Below are 23,029 nucleotides of genomic sequence, written 5' to 3'. Positions count from 1 at the left end.
CCCCAACTGTTTCAGCTCACAAAACAAGTATGTGGGAGGACCGGGAAGAGGCTGGATGACTGGCAAGTAGAAAAGTGGCAATGTTTACAATAAGGGTTAAGAACAGGAGTACATGTGGCACCTTAGAGACTAACAAATTTATTTGAGTATAAGCTGTATATATACATAGAATGGAAGAGAGGAGATATATATAGACATACAGAGAGCATGAAAAGGTGGGAGTTTTCTTACCAACTCTGAGAGGCCAATTAAGTAAGAGAAAAAAAACTTTTGAAGTGATAATCAAGATAGCCCAGTACAGACAGTTTGATAAGAAGTGTAAGAATACTTACAAGGGAAGATAGATTCAATGTTTGTAATGGCTCAGCCATTCCCAGTCCTTATTCAAGCCTAAGTTGATTGTATCTAGTTTGCATATCAATTCCAGCTCAGCAGTTTCTCTTTGGAGTCTGTTTTTGAAGCTTTTCTGTTGCAAAATTGCCACCCGCAGGTCTGTCATTGAATGACCAGACAGGTTAAAGTGTTCTCCTACTGGTTTTTGAGTGTTATGTTTCCTGATGTCAGATTTGTGTCCATTAATTCTTTTGTGTAGAGACTATTCTGGTTTGGCCAATGTACATGGCAGAGGGACATTGCTGGCACATGATGGCATATATCACATTGGTAGATGTGCAGGTGAACGAGCCCCTGATGGTATGGCTGATGTGATTAGGTCCTATGATGATGTCACTTGAATAGATATGTGGACAGAGTTGGCATCGGGCTTTCTTGCAAGGATAGGTTCCTGGGTCAGTGTTTTTGTTCAGTGATGTGTGGTTGCTGGTGAGTATTTGCTTCAGGTTAGGGGGTTGTCTGTAAGCGAGGACAGGTCTGTCTCCCAAGATCTGTAAGAGTGAGGGATCAAATCCCTCAGGATTTGGGATAAGGATGAGGGATAAGGATTAAATCCCAGCAGTTTCCTGAGCCCTCTCTCCCCATCCTGTGGGGGCTCCGCAAAGAGAAGGAGGTTACAGTATGGCCCTACATCAGCTAGAGATGGGCCCAAGATGCAAATCAAGGATTGTGTGTGGAGTCTGACTCTCTTCCTCCCTGCAGTTATGGGGTGTTGGCACCTGGGGTTGGGGCTCAGCCTGTTAGCTGCAACGTTCGTACCAGGTAGGGTTGCCAACTCTGATTGAAGAGGAGGAGATTTTTTTCCCAACATGATGTAATGTCATTTTCTTAAAATATCTTATTAAAATCTCCCAGATTGCTTTCACTAGTCACCGGGAGATCAATGCGGATTCTGGGAGACTCCAGGCCAATCCTGGAGGGCTGGCAACCCTGGTGCCAGGATTTGGGCTCTGGTTCTCACTCTCCCCTCCCAGCAAAGCGCAGGGTATTCACACCCTGGATTTTTGCCTGGCAGGTTACAGGCACAGCCAGACTAGCAGCCAGGGTCTAGTTTAGATTCCCATCTCCCCACAGTGCCAGGTATTTGGGCCCCGCGGGGCTTGGGGCCAGGGCAAATCCGCTGCGCCCTCCAGGGCTTGGTGCCCAGACACCTGGGTGATGGGCCCCAGGGCTTCGATCAGCCTGGGGATGAGGCCCCTTCTAGGGCTGAGGGTAGGGATCAGTGTGTGTGAGACCCACCCGGGGCAGAGTGGGGGCTGGGGCCGGATCCTGCAGGGGAGTGGGAGGAGGGGCTGCCGGCCCCATCCCTAGTGATGACAGGAGCCCGTCCCCCGCCCGCGGGTCGGGCCCAGCTCTCACAACGAGGCTGGAAAGGGCTCAAACAGCAACTCGGAGCCCTCCCGTAGCTCCCCAGCCTGCCGGGTCCTCCCCTATCCCAGCTCTCCCCGCGCCATGGCCTCCGCGCGCAGCTCTACTCTCCCGGCCCATGATGCTGCGCGGCGGCGGCAGAGGCGCAAGATGGCGGCGGAGCGGCAGGTGACCGGCGGTGGCGGCGGCCGCCGGGGGGGAGGCGGCGGCGGCGGCGGGAGCAGCGGCGGCGGTGCCGGCCCGGAGGAGAACAAGGAGAATGAGAAGCCCGCGGGGGCGAAGGCGGGGAGCCTCGGGGACAGCCTGGGCCTGGAGAGTATCCTGCGGGGCCGGCCGGGCGGAGGGGCCGCGAGTGAGGACGTGTCAGTCAGGCCAGGCGGCGGGGAAGCCCAGAACCCCCCCCCCCCCCCCCCCACGCGCGCGCGCTCTCTCTCTGTAAAACGGAGGGTTTTTTGACAGCCGGGTGAATTCCCAGCGTGGCTCAGAGCTCCCCTCCAATGTGTGCACATACAGCCCGGCTGTCTCTGCCTTGGGTGTTCGCTTTGCACTGTTAACGGATGAGGGTGGGGTATTCGGGAGGGGAGAAACAAAGGCGTGGCGGCGTGTAGTCGTGTGGCTTTGGAAGCAATGCTAGGGAAAGGGACTGGGAAAGCAGCTTTTCTCCCTCTTTTTCACGCTCCCTCCGCACTGATCATTACAACATAGAAAGCTGCCCTTTATAATAAAGTTACATGACATAGTTAAATCCGTGTGTATGTTTGGGGGTGGAGGGGCAGAGTGGAGACTGGATTTGACAGGTGGGAAGGGAAGAGTTGATTTTGCACTATAATGGAAGGATGTTTATAGCTTTATGCACATCTAATCATCCTGTCCAGTGTATGAAGCTGCCCGCCACCCAAAGTCAAATACTAGACCTCAGGTTCGAAGTAATTCGTTTGCATATTGCTTTTACTGGTACTTGTTGGTACTCTAAGGTTCTCATTCCTGTTTTGATGGGCCCTTGTGCTGGGCATTGCTGAGCTGTCAGTTGTATATTCTTTCGTCCAAAATAGAAGTATTTGTGAGATGAGGTAAGGAGTAGTGTTGAGATTTGTTATGGGTTAAAACGTGGAGAAACAAATGGGAGGTGTCAGGCACTGGTTGGTACTGCTGAGGTGTTTTAATAATGTAAATTGGTACAGTAGCATGAAAAAATCTGGATGACGCTGGGTTAGGCTTCTGGTAACGTCACCCTGATTCTGCAGAAAATGGGATGTAAGCTTTGCATCTTTGATATGAACTACGGTTCTATCCTTTTGACACCACCCTTGCAGCCAGTGTAACAAATATCACTAACCCTCAAAAATGGAAAATTCCGGTCCAGATTTTATTTGCTTGGAATATGGGCATGTGGTGTATGAATTTTACTCAATACTAATGTTTGGTTTCTCCAAGAGAACTTGTTATAGTGGATAAAACAGGTGAGTGACAGGCACTTTAGCAACTACAGTTTGTATCATCCTGGTGTGATAGGTATGTTTTGTGTAGCATGTAACTTCCATAAAAGGCTATTGAGCGCAGAGGATCCTTCCTGCAGTTATAATAAACTGTAATGGAGTTAGGAATCACAATTGGTAGTTTAAAATAAATAATGTTATACGGGAGTTAGTGTTCTCGGGGGAAAGTATTCTGTTTTTCTGAATTTGTAAACAAAATAGCACTTTATGTGGATTACTATGTATTTTTAAAAAACTGTTGAAGTCCCTTTTATCCACATTTGTATTTTTTATCATACTATGCAGAGAGCACAAGATGCTTCTACAATATAGAAAAGCTAAGAATTATTTTGGCTAAGTGAAGCCTCATACATATTGCCATGTGTCAACCTGAAGACTAACCAGAAGCTTGGGATTCTTTCCAATCACTGTGAAGGGATTAGTGAGGTAGTTTTTTATAAAGTTGATTTACCTGTTGGTACTTTAATTAAAGCTGTAGGCTTTTTCTTGTGAGATGTTTTAGTGTGAAACTAGCTCAACTGCACAGCTGTTGCGAAACTGAGTTGTATCTTGCAGTACGAAGAAATGCAAATGGAAACTAGGACACAAGTCATAACTTAACTTCTGGCAATAGTGATATAATTTAGCATTTGTAGATGAAGTGGCAGACCCAGTGTCACATCAGTGGTGGTAGGCATGCCCAAATCAAAAGGGTTTTGCTGGTATAACTATACTGGCAGACCTAAGTGTAGACCTGGCTTTAATTTGTATCCATAGGATTCTGAAAAATAAAAGATGGTGGTGAGAATTTCTGCAGACCAATCAGCTCTTGGATTTCTTGCTGAAAGGTTTCACTAATTTCTCTCTTGTACACCGGACCAATATCTGTTTTAAAGTTTGTGTCAGAAAAAATCCTGTAGAGTTCTGTCTTCTCCCATTAGTTGAGGATAGAAGGGCATATCAAGACCAAACTCTGTACAATCATAAATGTTCCTTAATGTGAATTCCAGTTCTTCAGATTATTAAGGAATCCCAACAGCAGCATGGTTTACGGCACGGAGATTTCCAGAGATACAGGTTAGTATGTTAGCAGATAACACCAAGGCATTTTATATGTACTTACCTTGATTAGTGTAAATCACCATGCCAAGTCAATTTTAGCTCCGAGCACATTTACGTGCCAGTTTGCTGCCATAGGCAGGAAAAGATGATTACTTTGAAAACCAGTTGCCAAATAAAGAGCCATTGTCAGGGGCCTTGCTGTAAATGGATGTCCCCATTGTCTGTAAATTAAATTTAATGCTCTTTTACTAATCAGATTATTAGAATACTGGGGTTAATTTGTTGCTTGGTTTTTGTTCCCTCATATTTTCGTTAATGAGCTCACTAATACCTTGTTAATAGCCACTGAACTTGTCTTAAGCTGTGTGTATATGTGTGTGTGTGTGTGTGTGTGTGTGTGTAACACAGAGTATCACCTTTTAGTTAGTTCAAATCAGTGGCCATGACATGTTTGTTTACATATTGCTTTATTGCTACATTTTTCTTGTCTCTTTTAACTATCTGCCATATCTCAGGTTTAATGCTCCTGTTATGTTTCTTAAATTTGGCTCTGTATTGTTTAGAAACCTTCACTCCCAGAAACTTGTATATTGTCATACCAGGTCTCATTCTTTGGAAGAACCGATTTTATTTTTTGGTTATTTGCAGGGGTTATTGCTCCCGCAGGCTAAGACGACTCCGAAAAACTCTTAGCTTCAAGATGGGAAATAGACACAAGTTCACAGGGAAGAAAGTAACGGAGGAGATTCTCTCTGACAACAGGTATTCGGCATGGGGAGAATCTGGTGTTGGGTAGCAGTGCATTAGTGAATTGCTCCTGAAGGTAATTTATCCTCTCACAGGTCACAAATGAAAACAGTTTGGGTGTTATCCTAGTTCACAGCTCTACATCTCTCTAAACCACTTACTTTTGTGGAGAGTTTTTATTTTTTTTAAGAATTTTAAAACCTAAAATAAAGACCCAAGTTCAGACTAGAATATAGGGAGCTGGGACATTGATAGTGTGGTGTGCGGGGAAAACATAATTCCTGTCCTCACTACCTAGCTACTGCTGTCAATGCTGGTTTCTTGAGCAGTAAAGTTCAAATATTTTCAGGGGAAGTGCTTGGTCAGCACTTCTTTAGAATAGCCATCTGAATATAGACCACTAAAGTGCTGTTACCAGCAAGAATGAGATTGGGGACATGATCCATTATCTCTGAACAGAAACACTTGTTTGCCATTTGTACTTGTGCCTTCGAAATTCACCAGAGTGTCTTTTCTGGTAGAACAACTGGAGGGCAGCCAGAGCTTTGGGCTCATTTCCCAGCTGCTAGAAACAGTTGATTGTCTGCTTTCTCATCTTTTTTTTTTTCTTTCTTTTCTTCTCTTCTCTTCTTCCCCCTTCCCCCCTTTCGTGGGGATGAAAATATGGATTTTTAGCCCATGGGATTTCTTTCCAGCTGGTTTGTGTTAATATTGTAAAATGCATCTGATTGTTGAAAATGGTGGTTTTATTTTTAATTATGTACCTGGAAAAGCAATAAAACTATTTTACTTTTAGTCTTCTTCCCCAGGATTTTGTGACACTGCAAAGCGGAGACTTGATACTAAATTTTCTTTCACGGCTTTAGAATTCCTGAAGACATCTTTCAGTAGTTGCATCTCAGTAACAGGCAGCCTTCCTGTGTCTGTCCTATAGGTACTTGCTGTTGATACTGATGGATGCAGAGAGAGCCTGGAGCTATGCAATGCAGCTTAAGCAGGAAGCCAACACAGAACCCCGCAAGCGATTTCATTTGCTTTCTCGTCTGCGCAAAGCCGTGAAACACGCTGAAGAGCTCGAGCGCCTGTGTGAAAGCAATCGGGTGGATGCCAAGACTAAGCTGGAAGCTCAGGTTACTTCTAACATTCAGTTTTGTTTTATAGCAGAGGCAAAGAAAGGATAAACTAACCTTTTGTTTCTAGTTGAACAAAGTGTCCTTCTTTGTAAACTGACACTAAATTGCCTGCTCTGACTTCAAATTAAGAATGTCCAGGATGATTTTAGTTTACTGGTTATTGAGCTCTAATGTGTGTGTAGTTTGATTTGAGTAGTTAGCAAGTCTGTTGTTTGAGCAGTAGCACTAGAAGCTTTACAGTAATGCCTTGAGGTCTCAATCAGAATTGGGGTCCAACTGTACATGTGCTGTATAAACACATTAAGCAATGGTCCTTGCCTTGGAGTTTAATTTAAATTTAAGATTAAACAAAGGTGTTTTGTTGTTTTTAAATGGCAGGAATGAGGGGAGAGGATGAGGGTACAGCACTCCTAACTCACTTCAGAAAAGAAAGCTGTGCTGTCATTTTGCTGAGTGCAGCATTCTGAAAACTGAGCAACATTTCTTACCCGATGTAAGCTACCAATTTTTCAGAGTCCTAAAATATACAGTAGAACCTGAGTTACAAACACCAGAGTTACAAACTGACCAGTCAAGCCCACACCTCATTTGGAACTGAAAGTACCCAGTCAAGCAGCAGCAGAGACAAATTAAAGCAAGTGCAGTACAGCACTGTGGTAAACATAAACAATTAAAAAAAAGGAAAGCAGCATTTTTCTTCTGCATAGTAAAGTTTCAAAGCTGTATTAAGTCAATGTTCAGTTGTAAACTTTTGAAAGAAGAACCAGAACATTTTGTTCAAGGTTATGAACACTTCAGAGTTACGAATAACCTCCGTTCCCAAGGTGTTCGTAACTCTGAGATTCTACTGTATATCTGGATCACAAGTAACATGATTGCCTGCTGGCCAGTGGAGACAGGAAACAATCATTGCTTTGTGATACTAGTTTCCTATGAAGGGAGCTCTAATAGCTGCTCAGATATGATTAAAACTGCCATTTTGCAGCTTTTGTGGGCCTTTGCTGGGCTACAGAAGTATCTTCTGACAACAGCAGTGTGTGAGTAATGATTGCAAGATAGACCAACTGGCTTGTTTTCATCTCACATCAGGAATTTGTAACTGTCAGTGAAAAAGTGATGCTGTTAACTAGTGCCATGTAAGTGTAAAATCAAAACTTTTTCATAGATATCCTAATTCAAGCAATAATGTTTTTTTTTTTTTGTAGTGGCATCAGTGTTAATGGACACACACGATGGAACTATGCTCTCACAACAATTAACTTGTCCATTTGTGCTCTATCTGCAGGCGTACATGGCTTACCTCACAGGAATGCTGCGCTTTGAACACCAGGAGTGGAAAGCGGCTATGGAGGCTTTCAACAAATGCAAGTGAGTTTCTCTTCCTTACCATCTTTGTCAACTTGAACTTACTTAATACAATTTGATACAAGACTAGATAAGTCTAGGTGAGCTGCTTGTTAACCCTAATTGTTTGGTTTCTGCCAGAGTTCTGAAAGCTGTGATTGCAGTTGTGCTAACCAGTAGCATGATGGTAGAAAGCTGAGCTGTGGTGTTGAAACGGCTTCCTGCAGAGTAATGGTTTAGTTTTCAGCAGCAATCTTTTCCCTTAGCAGAGTCTTAATATCCTATTAAAAAGAAATGCTGCAGTGTAAGTTTTCACTTTCCTGCTGCAGGACTATATATGAAAAACTGGCCAGTGCTTTCACAGAGGAACAGGCTGTGCTATATAATCAGCGTGTGGAGGAGATTTCACCCAACATTCGCTATTGTGCCTATAATATTGGTAAGTAAAGTAGGGGAACAAATACTTAAAGCAAGGATTGCTTTCAAGGCAAGGGTTATTGGAGTGTTTATCTTAAACTTGTTGACACATGGGAATGAGTCCATTCCTAATGCTCTGAGCAAACCCTGCAGACTCCTTCATATGACTGACAAGGCCCTTCAGTTCTGCAAAGTGGAACCAACACTATGGTTTTATGTAATGTGGATAAATACATACTCTGGGTTCCTTCTTCCCAAAGTTACCTAAGCACTAGTCTGTGTTCTAGAGACCTGGGTTCAAATCCTGTCTTAGTGACAAATGAAAATGAGTTCGGTCTCCAACTCAATCTGTCAATTCTTTCTCTCAGGTGACCAGTCTGCTATCAGTGAGTTAATGCAGATGAGACTGAGATCTGGTGGCACAGAGGGTCTTCTTGCTGAAAAATTAGAGGTAATTCACTGCATGTTCCAAAATTTGGAGTGTGTGGTGACCAGCTCACCCTTTTGGCTTTGCTTTTTAAGTTAAATATCCATGCATTGTACAACCAAGAGACAGAGGAGCAATGTTACTTTATAGGGAGCAAGGTCATATCCTCTAGAAAGTAATGGAACCATGAAATATATGCCAACCTTTAATTTAAAGTAAATGTGAGGATTAATCAGGTATTCAAAAGTTGCATTCATTTAAATTCAGTCACTCACCTCTGTCTGCACTTTTCAGTCACTGATCACCCAGACTCGAGCAAAGCAGGCAGCTACCATGAGTGAGGTGGAATGGAGGGGCAGAACTGTCCCAGTGAAGATAGACAAAGTGAGGATCTTTTTATTGGGGCTGGCAGATAATGAAGCGGCCATTGCTCAGGTAACTAAGAAATCACTTCCAGGTATTCTATGCCAGTGTTCTAATATCTTCTGCTTCTCTAACCTATATGCTGTTTGATTGGGACATACTATCTTATTTGGGTATTGTTGCTGTATGCTGATGTGTTCTACCCCAGAAATAGCTGGATTTAAATGGTTTCAGTGTGGTAGCCGTGTTTAGTCTGTAACAGCAAAAAGAACGAGGAGTACTTGTGGCACGTTAGAGACAGACTAAAATTTATTTGAGCATAAGCTTTCGTGGGCTAAAACCCGATTTTAGCCCACGAAAGCCTATGCTCAAATAAATTTGTTAAAGTGCCACAAGTACTCCTCGTTCTTTGTGTATTTAAATGGTGAGTGTAGTAATCTCTGAACATATTTTGTAAATCTCTTTGGGGTCTTCAGATGAAAGATGCTGTATACATGAAAATAGGTCGGCTACCATTTCCCAAAAAACCCTGGTTCTTTAAATATCACCTGTGCTGGCCATTAGACAGAAGCAAAAGGGCCATGTAACTAGCCCTTTCCTTGGAGAAAACAAGTACTGTTCTGTGTCAGGGAGCGAATCTGGGAGTTGTGGCATGCTTTTGACTTACATGAACACTGTAAAGGAACGGAGGAAAAGATTCCTGATAAACAGCAGATCAGAAAACACTTGCAGTCAGAGTAATTATGTTTGGTTGTGCACAAAAGACAAGATCCCCTTCTCCTCCCTCCCCTCCCCTCGCCCCTCCGCACGATTATTAAAGTTCTCAGGGAAAGAGTTCAGAAATAATGCTCCTGCCTTGCATTGGCTACAGTTCTTGAGTTGCTGCTGTTTGAAGCTGCAGCCTATCTTTAGCAGTCACTGTTTCTTGTTTCTTGGCCTGCTCCTGACTACATCAGCAGTTGGGAAGGCTTTCTCTACAAGCAGGAAGAAAAGTTTAGTGGAGTGGGCACACAGCTCAAATTTTAAAATAGTTTTTAAGAAGTCGAAGATCAGAGAATTAAATCAAACCTTTATATTTTTTTTACAGAATGGAGTCAGTGGGTGGAGGTAGAAAATGATAGCTGTGCTTTAAAGGAAACATAAGGCAAATTGAATTTGGTTGTGCATTTGTATTGATCTCGCCTGAAACTTTTTTATTTTTATGCAGTCATATTGATTTCTGAATAAGTAATGCTTAAATTCAAGTTATGGGTTAAAATGATGATCTCAAAGAGAATTCCCTGCAAGTAATATAGTAGTATGACCAGTAGGTGGTGGTGCAGCTTTGCTTTTGTGTTCATCAACTTTCTGTCACTTCCATTCTTTCAATAAATGCAGGTTAATGGTTGTTAGGGTGACCAGATGTCCTGATTTTTATAGGGACAGTCCTGATTTTTGGGTCTTTTTCTTATATAGGCTCCTATTACTACCCCCCCCCCCTCTGATTTTTCACATTTGCTGTCTGGTCACCCTAGTTAGCTACCCCCACTCTTCGGGTGACCTGTTCCTTATGATGGTGACAGAATGGAATGCTGAATTTGATTCCATCTTCTTTAAATAGTTACGGAAACCTTCTAATGGGCTTCCAGAGGACAATAGTATGACACCAGATTTGACTATCCTAGTTGCTATAGATACAGATAACAGCGGTTTCCAGACTTTCAAAGCTCTATATTGAACTCTGGCAAGAGGGGCTACTATCTGAGATTCTTCAGTTGTCCTGTTTGTACAGTAGAACCTCAGTTACGAACACCAGAGCTACAAATGGATTAGTCAACCATACACCTCATTTGGAACCAGAAGTACATAATCAGACAGCAGCAGAGACCCAAAAAAGCAAATACAGTACTATTAAATGTAACTGACTAAAAAATTAAAGGGAAAGTTTAAAAAAAAAATTGACAAGGGAAAGAAACTGCTTGTTTCATTTAAATTAAGATGGTTAAAAGCAGTATTTTTCTTATGCATAGTAAAGTTTCAAAGCTGTATTAAGTCAATGTTAAGTTTTAATTTTTGAAAGAACAGCCATAACGTTTTGTTTAGAGTTGCAAACATTTCAAAGTTATGAACAACCCCCATTCCTGAAGTGTTTAATTCTGAGTTTCTACTGTATTGTGGCAGTACCAAAAAGCCCATGCCCCACTGTATCTAGAGACTGCTAAGCTGGACAGTGCTTGCATTTAACTCAGTTGCTGAAGGTAAGGATAGATTTTCTTTCAGCTGCATTTGACCAGAAGTGAACATAAACCTATTATGCCCTCTTGTGGGTAAAATAAATGCAGAATCTTGGAGCATGTACTTTTTAGCTGCTTTGTGTTAATTGGGGAAGCAGAGAAAAAAATGTTAAAATATAAACTCCGAGAGCCAATTTCATTCAAATTTGACCCAGGTGTTTCTCACTTGTGAGCATTCCCCTGTATAGAGACTAGATGCCATGACTTGAAGGCACATAGCTAACCTATAGCCCAAGTTGAATTAAAGAGAGTATAGAGTTCGTAAGTGCTGTATCAATCAGTTCTGTCACTGTTCTCCTGTGTAAGGATTCTGAGATCATCTCTGTAGTAGAAGGAGAGCACGGCATAAATGGGTGGAAGGAAAATAAGTCTACTATGGATAGAGTAAAAAGGACAAACTAAGATTGGGCATTTCTAAACTTTCAGAACTAGAGCTTTGTCAAGTCAGTTTCAAGCAATTTAAGTCTGTCCCTCATCAAAAACTTGAGCCTGCCCAATGCCAATGTTTCTCTTTCTCTCTCTTACCCCCCCACCACACCCCCTTCACCTCTGACTTCTCTCAATGGACTTCAGTCCTGATCTTCAGCACCCTGCTAATGCAGCACCTGGAGCAGACTGTCAGTTGTAGCGTGGCTTTGTGATCTGATATTTACTATATGCACTACTTCTGAGATCACTAAATATATGTAGCATAAACCAAAGTTTAACTTTATAGTATTTATTTTCAATTGGAAAGGAAAGCATTTGCCTTACTGTACCCTCTATCTTTTCTTTGTCTGTGCTTGATATTGATACCTGTCTGGTTTCCTTTCTTTGTGTCCATTGAAGTTGAAATGCTCCTGTGGGTGGAGTTAAGAATGCAGTCAGATGTATCTTATGTTTCTGGTTATTCACAGCAGTTAGTCCTGCCTTAATTTTTTTTTTTAAAGAAGAACTTTAAATAAAAGGGTTAAAAATGTTTGCAGTCTGCAGGCCTACGGTTTTATAAAGGGGTAAAATAAAACATTCTTGAATGGGTTTGTTAAACCTAATAACTTGGACAGTCTTTGTGGGGAGGATAAACAGTCTGAAAAGCAATTGAGTTTTATATTTACGGGGCATGTGCAACAGGACTTCTGTCCCAGAGCAAAAAAAGTAACAAGCTGTATTGGGATAATGCTATTATTTTTAGACCCCTTCAAAACTCTACACTTCATTGCAGTTTGAATTTAGGGGAAATACTAGGTTGCTGCAGCAGACTAGAATAATCTGCTTACACAGTGGTGTATTACATGGAATACAGGGCAACAGTTTCTCTCATTTATCCGAAAGGAGTTCTAACCTTCTAAACCCAAGTGGGCCTTTTGTGAATTCATTTGCAGGCAATTTTCCTTACTTTATCAGCGTGGTCTTGCATTTATTTTAAATGCTCTTTCACTACTATTTTAATAGTCCATCTAGTTGAAAATGAAGTGTTTCTCAGTGGATTGTTCAATTGGTTGCACAATGTGTCAGTCCATTAGGTGAAGATCAGGATCCTCCTGCTTGGATGTGTCAAAAGGGGGTGTGTTCTCACTTTCCTTCTTTTCTGAGTGTTCTTGGCTCCCAGTGCTGTGCCTAGAACTCCTGAGGTCTGACCATGATTCTGACAGACTTCTTGTATGGTGTTGAGGAAATGAACTTTTCTGCCTTGGTTATACATATTAGTGAAATGCAGGCTTTGTAGTTTTAAAGGTGCTTTAATTGAAGTGCTATTAAAGGATTAGCATTATGGAAGGAAAATGAACTGGATACCTGATTTTTAGAAATTCTTACTGCTGTGGGAGAAGTGAGATCAGAATAACAAAACAAATTGAAACTTGCACTCTCATCTAGGTTTCCTAAGGGTACGTCTACACTTACTTCCTGGTTCGGCGGCAGGCAATCGATCTTCTGGGATCGATCCCAGAAGTGCTCGCCGTCGATGCCGGTACTCCAGCTCAGCGAGAGGAGTACGCGGCATTGACGGGGGAGCCTGCCTGCTCGTCTGGACCCGCGGTAAGTTCGGACTAAGGTACTTCGAATTCAGCTACGTTATTAATGTAGCTGAATTTGCGTACCTTAGTCCGAAGTGGGGGGTTAGTGTGGACCAGGCGTAAGACATGATGCATTATCTCAAGTTGTTTGCTATGGGCAAGAATGATTTCTATTAGTGTCCTGAATTGCACTAAGTACAGTAAGTGAATAAGGCCAGATCCCATCCATGTTTCCATGAAAATGAATGCAGTATTTTAGCACTCTGACTTCCAAGTTGTTGCTTTATTAACTTGATCCAGGAGCGGTGGCATAGGGTAGGTAAGGAAGTGTAAAATACCTTGCTGCTTTTCTGGTTGGTACCAAGGTGCACCCTCTGTTCATCACTTGTGACCAAATCATGTAACCCATAGGTGGATGCCCTGTCTTCGGTGGACCTGGGGTTTCCTTGTTTGGTTTTTAGATTAGTGTGTTTAATTTTCGGTCTTTAAGTTACATAAGAGCATACCATTCTTACCAGGTCAGCCTCCTCTCCTCTGTTTTAAGCATTCTGTTGATTTTTTTTTTTTTTTATTTTTTTAGCTAGTTTAGTTTAGCCTTTGATGTCAGGAAGCTCAGGTTAGCACCGAAGAGGCTAAAAATGTATCTGGATTGGATCACAAAGTCTGCAAAAGAGGATCATTTAACAAGGCCAACTGAAAGTCAAATTCCTATCACTCTTACAAATGCAAAGAAATTGAGCTCTCAAAGTGTCATGGATTAACACTAACAAAGCTTTGGTCAGAGAAGGGCAGGCAGACATAAGTAGGGAGCTCTCTGGAATGCTGTCTCTAAATTGCGTGTATTTTCTGATAACGGGCCCGGCTCATTTCTCATCTTCTCCCCCCCTCCTTGTTTTTTTTAATTACCCTTGCTCAAAATTTTCTGTACTGCAAGATAGCTTGTGTATTATTTATTGACCATATCTATTCCAACTGTACGCACTGGGGAAATGCTCTGGCACTATTCAAACGGTCACTTTTGTACTTAGCATTCTTGTCTGTCCAGAAAGTACAGAAACATCAGATTAAACATTCTTTCAATAGTTGAGCTGTTATGAGAAAAAACATTACCGTTTGTGGATGTTTGTAATGAACCAAATGAACTAGAAGGGTTGAGTTTTGAAAATGTACATTAAGCATTTGTCCACCATTTCCTGCTCTGACCTGCTGGAAGGCAGGCTGCTGATAAAATACAGTTCTAAAAGACTGTAATGCAGAAACAGTTGATTTCAGTTAGAGGATTAATACCAACCTAGCACATCTTGTGACATTGGGGGCTATTTCTATGGGAGAAAAGAAAAATAGGCCTGGAACTGTATTACTGTAACATTTTCTGGTTCATTATGCTAACTAAAAGAAATTACTTAAGCATTTTGAAGGTATTGGTGAGTTGCGGATTATTAATGGGGATATAGAGACTTTCACCTCTAGTCATTAGTTTGCTACTATGGCCAGAGCAAGACACAGAGGGACTATAGATTGACTGGGACACAAAAAATTAACTTAAACTCTCATACCTAGAAGCGATTTCATTAGGTCAAAGATGAGACCGACAGGACACTGAACTTGAGTTGCCTCTTTTAAAAAGGACTTGAGTCTGCTAGGCTGTCATACTGGAGCAGCACTAATCTTTCACGCCTTGGGGAAGATTATCAGTATTTTCACATAAATAGCCTTTCAAACAATAATTCCAGATTACTTTGCTGCTTTTTCTTAAACAGGTAATGCAGTAAATATTGAGATATTAAATATGCATTGCAAATGTTGGAGTGATGTCTAATGCAATTCTTGCACTCCTGGGTCAGACAAGGGAAATGGAGTAAGACAGATAATGTTGACTGTAGGGGAACAGGGAGGTTGGCTTGTTTCCTCCTATGAAGGAGTGAATGCCTGGAGTCCCTTCAAGTTTATTTAAGGAGCAACTGTGACTGATTCTGAAGGGTGGTGGTTGTGATGTAACTCACCAAAAATTTCAGTGTGTAAGGAAATCCGGCTGTAGACATCATTTACTCTGCTGAATTTTTACTCCGTCATACATGATCATATCTCATCCTCTTTGCATTTTCTTCTGGTGTCCTCAAGTAACAGCACTATGTATCAAGAGGGAGAGGACTCCAGTCTTCAGATTGGACATGCATTCTAGCTCTGCAACCCATTGTGCTACTGATCAGAAATCTGCTAGCATTTCATTCCTCCTTTCAAAGTGTGTAGAACTAATATAGTTTGTAAACGTGAAAACTGGTTCCCACTGTATTGCCTGGAAGGAATTCTTACTAAAACCCCTTCCATGCTGGACAACAGTGAAACTTTCAGGCAGTGTAAATGCATCTCTCCTTTTCCTGGAATCTATCTATGCCAGCACTGGGGAAACAGCGCCTTAAGTTCATCAAACATGCAGACATGAGTGGTTGCTCTGTAGTACAGTTTTGCTGTTTAGCAATGGTTTGAGCACATGCAGTTACATGATCCATCTATGCATTGTGGTCAACATTTTAAAAGCAATAACTTGGCAGAAGTTTGAAAAGACTTAATGAAGGAAGAATAACCAACTCTTCCACAGTACCAGCCCCACTAATAGGAAAATGTGTTTTTGAGAAATACTTATTTTTGTCTCTTCTGTGTTGTATTTAGGCAGAAGGAGAGGAAACAAAAGAACGTCTGTTTGAGTCTTTACTCAGCGAGTGTCGAGATGCCATACAGGCTGTTCGGGAAGAGCTGAAACCAGACCAGGTAAGCACTAAACGTATTACTACTGCCAAAGATAGAGGTGTATAGCATTTCATCTTCTAGGGTCTCTTGTGACGTTAAACCCACATCCACTGTGGCCATAGTTACTTTTGACTCCATCAATAACAAGGTGTGCTGCAGAGTAATTCAACAGTGGCCAAAGTTCCTCATTATAATTGAACTCTGCCTGAACATAATCTCCGCCATTCATCCAATGCATTTTTTTGTGTGAGACGATTCAGTTTCCACTTGTCCTTCAAAATTTGAGTTTTCTTATTCTTTTAGTCCAGTTACCAATTTAAGTAAATCACACACAACTTTGTTCCAATTTCTGCAGAAGCAACGGGAACATTCTCTGGAAGTGGAATCTGGGAAAGTGTCCAATATCCAGTACCTTCACAGGTAAGTGTCTGCATTCTTAGGGCAGTGTTGCATTCCCTTGTAGATTTTGAGAATCTCCTCTTAATCCTTTGTCTTGGGCCACCTCAGTCTTAAATCATCTAGATCAAGTAGAATCTGGTTTTCCCTTGCATTCATTTCTGGGAGCATTGGACCCAATGTCCACTTTCATGCCTTCCCCCCCCCGAACTTGCTCTACCTGGAAATTGGTAACTAGTAGTGGAAAAACTATCCAAGAACTGCTGTGAATGACTTCCAACAGAATTTCAAAGCTTGTGTAAATGGTACTTTCTAGCTACCTGACGTACATCAAGCTGTCAACAGCCATCAAACGCAATGAGAGCATGGCAAAAGCTTTGCAGAAGACACTGCTGCAGGAGCAGCAGTCAGAGGATGATGGCAAGCGTACAGCACGGCCTCAGGACCTGATTCGCCTTTACGACATCATCTTGCAGGTAATGCCAGGACAGAAAAATCTGACTTTCAGGTGTCTCACTGGGACTATTTAAAAATGTAGTGTGCCAAAAGGACTAACCAGGAAGAACCTGGAAGAGGAAACTACAGTCAGGATTAATGTGATTGGCTGAAAGGGTTCAGTTAAAAGTCCATGGTACCCAGTAACCACTTGGGAATATTTAAAAAAGTGGATTAAACATAATCTCAAAATGCTGATTTGATTAAAGTCTTTTGAATCTCATTCCCTAATGCAGAAGTTCTCAAGCTTCCATGTGTCACCATGATGCTGTCTCATTTCCAACTGCTAGATTAAATTGACAGCTAAAAGTAACTTTAGAAACTTCCTTAATATTATTTCTTGTAAGCAGTTACCATAGTTACCACATGGATGTTCCATTGGTCTGGTTAGTTTAATGGGAAGGGAGATGTTGCATGAAAAAAACTAACAATGTGGTTCTTACTATGAAAGAGACGAGAGCGTTCATTAGGGTTTGACGCATTCCAATTTTTCTGTACTTTGTACAGAATCTGGTGGAACTGCCACAACTTCCTGGCCTAGAAGAGGACAAGAACTTCCAGAAGGAGATAGGATTGAAGACACTGGTGTACAAGGCTTATAGGTAACCCTCTGGACGGAACAGCAAGGCTGTTTCTTTAGCTGGCAGTAAGCAACAGAATTCTCTAGGGCTAACCAGGCATGAATTCTGGGAAGTCACATAATTAATATTCCAGTGCAACTGCACAGGACTGGATGGGGGAAGGGTGGTGGGGGACTCTATCTCAGAGTGAAATGAGTGGGACTACAAGTGCAAGCTGAGGAAGATCAGCCTGACCTAGATGTATAGCTCAATGTTGGGGCAACCTGTTTAAAACTACATACTTTTGAATATTCAAGAAATATGCTCAAGGCAAAGCAATTAGTCATTATGAGGGTTAACTTTGCTCCTCACCCTGCCAGGTGTTTCTTCATTGCTCAGTCCTATGTACTGGTGAAAAAGTGGAGTGAAGCCCTTGTTTTGTATGACAGAGTCCTGAAGTATGCCAGTGAAGTCCAAGCCCAGGCTGGTGCTTATAAGAACAGCTTGAAGGTATGAACCAAACTCTTCCACACTTGAGAATTCAGTTAACTACCAGTAACTAAATAGGCCACTATATTTCAAATATGATCTTTAAATGGTGGGAAGAATATTGCCTTGAGCTCTTGTAACACCTTGTGCTTGTTACAGGCTTTATGATGAAGTATGCTAGTGCAGGCATGGCTCCCTCCATCCTGCCCTGTATGATTGGAGGGGGAGCTAGGGAAACCTAGATTTCTGCAACAAAAGTATCCAGTAAATATCAATGACTATTAGATGCGTAAAGATAAGAATATAGCTGCTGCTTATACAGCTCATCACCAGAGTAACAAGGTGCCTACCTGTATAGCTGTCCAAAAAAGATTTTTAGATATATTCTTATGTTCATGTGTCTGGATTTCACTTGAAACAAGGCTTATGTGGTACCATAAGGGCCATTATTTATGTTCATCTCTGCTCTGCGAATTGATTGGCACTGCTCTAAAATTCCTAGTTTGTCAGAGTTGAAGAGTCTAAATTTTAAACATTTCTGTCCCAATTCTTGTTAAAACTTTGCTTTATACAATTATTTGAGTCTCAGAGGTATTCTTAAATGATCTAGGAGTTGCCTGATGTCCAGGAGCTGATCACTCAAGTGAATGCAGAGAAATACTCCCTGCAGGCAGCTGCTATATTAGGTGAGTTATGCAATCCTGCAGGAGAACTGGCTTCCCTCAAATTCAGTCATACACATTTATTACTGCAGCCACTTGGGCTTTTTCATCTGTAAATGCTACAAGACTGAAGTTGCTTCCCACATGTTTTCTCGATCTATAGTGTATTCGGAAAGCTGTTCCTTTCAAATTCCAGCCTCTTCTAGAAGCTCTGCCTGGTACTTCTAGGGCTGCCACTGGCAGACTAGAGCCTTCCCAGCTTATTCTGTAATCAGAGGTTTCAGAAATCTTCTGAAGGACTCCTACCCCTTTTACCGTTCTGCAAAGAGCACTCTCACGAGCACTTCTTAGGTGCCACCAAAGATAAACCGCATCCAATGTATGGCACCTTCGTAGCAGTAGGGTGTGCATTGAATTCCCTGACTCATCTATCACTTGGTCTGGCTTAACAAGTAGACACTAGGAGGGTTCATTGAAAGAGGAAAGAACTCTTATTTTATTTTGACACAGTTGTACTGAGTCATCATTCGATGCCAATTGAATTGGGGGAATTTGTGACCTATACCAGCCTGTACTCATCTCTGGCAGACAAGAACTGCTGAATCTGCCTTGCCTGCAGATAAAAGAACCAGGGGAGATCTGACTTTTTTCCCCACTCCCTAATGTTGTGAATTGGCCACATAACTTGGGGCTTTTTGCCCTCACCCACTTTCCATATAGCTATCACAGTGCCATGCCTCTGTTGGGACTGGGAGATCATTTCTGTGACCCTTTAGAAACAGGAAAGGTGGGGTGCTTGTAAGCATGACCCCGTTTGACTTACAAACTAAGCAAGTTCTCTGCTAGAGTACTCAGTCTTCCATATGCTGAAAAGCATGAGCTCCAAGGTGATTTCTGAACACATCTTATGAGTTTTGACACTAATAGTCTATCTTCTGAGGTGTTCTTAATAGACTAGCTGTCTGGATATTCATATGGCACTTCTGTGAATCTTTCAGATGCAAATGACACCCACGAGACTGAGTCTCCATCCCAGGTCAAGGATGGCAAGGTGAGTCATGGCTTTGTGCACTGGGGTGAAAAAGGCAATTTCATTAGCACTAGTACTTTCTGCATGAGGAGAATTTTCTAGTAAATGGGAAGAGTAAAGCTTAATTTTAACCTCTGAGTAATCAACGTGTCTATTAGTTACAATTTAAAATAGAAATTGTCAAACCTAAGATGCACATGCTTCTGTAAGACCAGTGTGTTCAAAATGGGTTGTGCAATATGGTCTGTTTTGGGTACAGAATGGCCTAAGCTGATTGCTTTCCCTCTTCCCACAAGCACTGAAGGGGTGTGTACGTGGGGGAGGGGAGAGGGTTCCTTGTCATCTCAAGGTAGCTAACTGCAGGACTTCAACTGGTTTGGGTAGGGAAACTGAGGCTGCCACTGCAACATCTTGGGTCTCCGTTTTTGGGTTTACAGTGCAGTGCCCAGTGCATGGGAATACCGCTTTTAGTCTGTTGTACATTTTCTTAGCTGTGGTGGTGATGAATGAGTACCAGAATGCAGCCAGTGCAGCTGGCTCAATACCACTGCTCATCCTGAGTGTCTAGATGCTGCTGCTTGGCCATCAGGCCAGCCATGATATGTCATCAGCTTGTTTAATATTGGTGTCTGGATCTCTTTTCAGCTACTCTCTGAACGGTTTGAGACATTCTGCCTGGATCCCTCTCTTGTCAGCAAACAAGCCAGCCTGGTGCATTTCCCTCCTGGGTTCCAGCCAATCCCATGCAAACCCTTGTTCTTTGACCTGGCCCTCAACCATGTTGCTTTCCCACCTCTGGAGGACAAGGTGGAGCAGAAAGCGAAGAGTGGTCTCACAGGATATATCAAGGGCATCTTTGGATTCAGAAGTTAACTAGTGGCCTTCAAAGGAAGGGAGGTCTTCTGTTGTGGAAAAGCTCCAACAGGGTCCAGAACATAAATATCTGCATCTGAAACCAATAAGGGGAGACTCTTACCATCTTCTTCCCTGTGTTGTGTATGTGCCTGTGCACTTGCGTTCTTTCCCAGTGTATTAGAGGAAAACAGTCTACCCCAGGAACATGTGTACTATATAAATGTCTGATAACATCTGGAGCAGAGAAATTCCATTGTCCTCTGAAAAGTTGGAGTTTGCTTTTTGACCAGTGCCCCATTAAGGGTCAATACACACAATGGGCCAGGCATAGATGTATCTTGATGTTCATCAATGGTTGACATTCTAATTTGATGCTCTGATCAGAACATTCTTTGGGGGTGGGAGGAGAAGGGCAGGAGAAGGCAGATGTTGAGGAACCAGAATTCACAAAAGGGGCTGCCTAAGCGAAGTGTGTGGAACACTAGCTAGGGAGACTGGATTCCTGCAAGTGCCGCCTACTACTCCCTGACTTAAAAATATATATAGTTATGTAAAGAGAAATCTCTTATTTTTAAAAAATGTTGCATTCAGAAAGGAGAGCTGAAACTCTTGTGCGAAGAGCAGGGGTGGTAAATACTTTAACAAATTTTAATGATTACCTAATCTGTGGTGGAGTCTTGTCTGAATTTACACATTGCAGCGTCTGTGTAATCCTTCCCCATTGGGACATCCGGTTAAATGCCTAACTACAGTATTGAACCCGTTCCGAAAAGGCCGTTCTTGGGAACCTAGCTGCTCATGGATGGCTTTAAAAGGAGCTGCTCAGTCTTCATGGAAAACTGAAAATCTGTTTATCCTACATGCTCATTTCCTTTCTTCTCACTTAAACAGGCTTGCCTGAAAACAAGACAATCTTTGTCTGGAGTTCATTTCCTTCTGCTTATTTCTCATCTTCAGTCTTCTGACTTTGCTATTGCATTTGATTGTTATGGAAATAACTTAAGATGAGGAATAAGTAACAGGAGCCCAGTGGATTTTTAAGCAATAAGATCTTCTCTTGTACTAGACAACATTTTTGTAAGAGTGCCCAGATGCTATGGTGATGGATGCTTTTGAAATGCAGGTAATTTCATATCACTGTCTTTAATAATAATAATAATAATTAATAATAAAAAAAAGCAGAACTGTTCCTAAATTAAATTTGGACGTTTTCCATAAGCCATGTTTGGGTCTTCACCGAGGTTTACTGTAGTTGGATGTTGAGATGTAGCAGTTTGATAGCCTACGAGTTGTCTTGGCTTTCATACTGCCTCTCACCGCTGCATTGTTTCAGCATGAGGGCTTGGTAGTCCACAGGCTGGAAACAGAAGAAAAACTGGTTTATGCAGATCTAGATTGTGCAGTGTTGGAAATATTCCATGAAAAATGCTTCTCCATGAGATTGGAGAGCAATATGGAATTAATGTAAGAGGTTTAAAAATGATTGAAAATAACAGACTTGATATTCCAAGTTGATCTGATTCATGAATTCTTAAAGTACAAGACAATTTCTTGCAGCAGGACTCCTATGCCTAGAGGTCAAGGGGGTGGTGGGAGGGGAAAAAGAATCTGACCCTGTTTCTTTGTATATTTTACAACATGCAAATCAAGTGGGTTTCCTGAAATTCTGAATCTTCATTTAGTCTCTACCTGGGAGGGGGATTTTATAGAAGAAAACAAACTTAAGCTGAAGAAAAGCTGGATGTTAAAGAATATTTTTTAATTTATCAAATGATGAAATTTCAAACACAGCTGTGGTCCTAGAACATTGATTTCTGTCAGTTCTCCATAAAGCCTGTTTGTTTAATTTAGAAATAAGACATAGTCATGTGATACACTGACCCAGCCCTTTTCTGGCAATTTGCCTCGTGGTGTTTTTCTTTGACTGTACTTTGCTCTGAACTTCTCTCCTCCTTTTTCAGATTTTACATTAAATCAATTTGAGAATTATTTTCCTGTTTGGAATGAAACCGAACTGTTTGTTTGTTCGCTTTCTCCTACCCCAAGCTTAAGGGGGTCTGGACTCATTCCAGTGAAACTTAGGTTGAAGCCAGTTTCTGATTGATTGCTGTTACAAATGGTTACAGGCAGTTAGCCTCTTTGTTAAACATCCTGTGACACACAACTGATTAGTTTGGACACATAAGAAATCCTAAAACAATAAAGTTTTATTCCTGATTTCTGAGGCATGTAGTTTATATGAAGCGCAGGAAACATGGGCATTCGTTACCTAAAGGATGAGATTGATCTTCTGAAAACTCTATCATCTTTGAGACTATTCAATCCTGTGATTGGAGAATCAAGAATCAATGAAGACTCAAATGTGCACCATTATCAGATATAACTTTATTCTTTTCCTTCTTAACATGTTCATATTAAAAAAAAAAATAGATCCTAGATTTATAAGCAGTGTGTTGCTCTTTGCATTTTTGAATGATGCGGAAGAAACTGATGAAGCGCTAGGAAAATATCCAAAGATAGTAAAAATATGTACTGCTTTCCCTTAAGTAGCTAGTAACTGCTGTCAAGATGAAAACCAGATTGTATTAAATTTATTGAAGTTCTTAGCACAAAGGCTGGATTTGGAACTGCTGCCTTAAGGTCTGACAGTATTGATCGTAAGGAAACTAGTGTGGCAGTCTTTGATAGAGGATCTGATGCTTCTACTGATAGAATCTGCAAGGAAGGGCCAAAATCCTCAGTAATGACTGTAAGGAGTAGGTTGGTCAGCTGGGGTCAATTGCCAAACTTTCACAATG

General features: G+C 41.7%; 1 protein-coding gene across 2 annotated transcripts; it reads left to right on the top strand.

The window, feature by feature from the left end:
- The first annotated feature begins 1,911 nt into the window (after positions 1-1,911).
- Positions 1,912-22,448, top strand: SRP68 (signal recognition particle 68). 2 transcript variants are annotated; one of them, XM_024206722.2, is made up of 17 exons: positions 2,554-2,831; positions 3,543-3,683; positions 4,247-4,313; positions 4,947-5,060; positions 5,980-6,175; positions 7,464-7,546; positions 7,852-7,961; positions 8,308-8,390; positions 8,661-8,801; positions 15,667-15,765; positions 16,100-16,164; positions 16,457-16,616; positions 17,143-17,237; positions 17,576-17,705; positions 18,295-18,370; positions 19,345-19,397; positions 20,022-22,448. In XM_024206722.2, exons 4-17 carry the CDS (start codon positions 4,999-5,001, stop codon positions 20,247-20,249), a joined length of 1,581 nt encoding a protein of 526 aa, XP_024062490.1. In that variant the 5' UTR covers positions 2,554-2,831; positions 3,543-3,683; positions 4,247-4,313; positions 4,947-4,998; the 3' UTR covers positions 20,250-22,448. The 2 variants fall into 2 exon arrangements, with proteins under 2 accessions (XP_024062489.1, XP_024062490.1); XM_024206721.1 differs by lacking the exons at positions 2,554-2,831; positions 3,543-3,683 and adding an exon at positions 1,912-2,077.
- The last annotated feature ends 581 nt before the right edge of the window (positions 22,449-23,029 follow it).

The sequence above is a fragment of the Terrapene carolina genome, unplaced genomic scaffold (assembly GCF_002925995.2).
Source record: "Terrapene carolina triunguis isolate 2854851 unplaced genomic scaffold, T_m_triunguis-2.0 Scaffold192, whole genome shotgun sequence".
NCBI lineage: Eukaryota > Metazoa > Chordata > Testudines > Emydidae > Terrapene > Terrapene triunguis.
The sequence above is the reverse complement of the archived record's forward strand: the minus strand, read 5'-3'. Positions and strand labels throughout refer to the sequence as shown.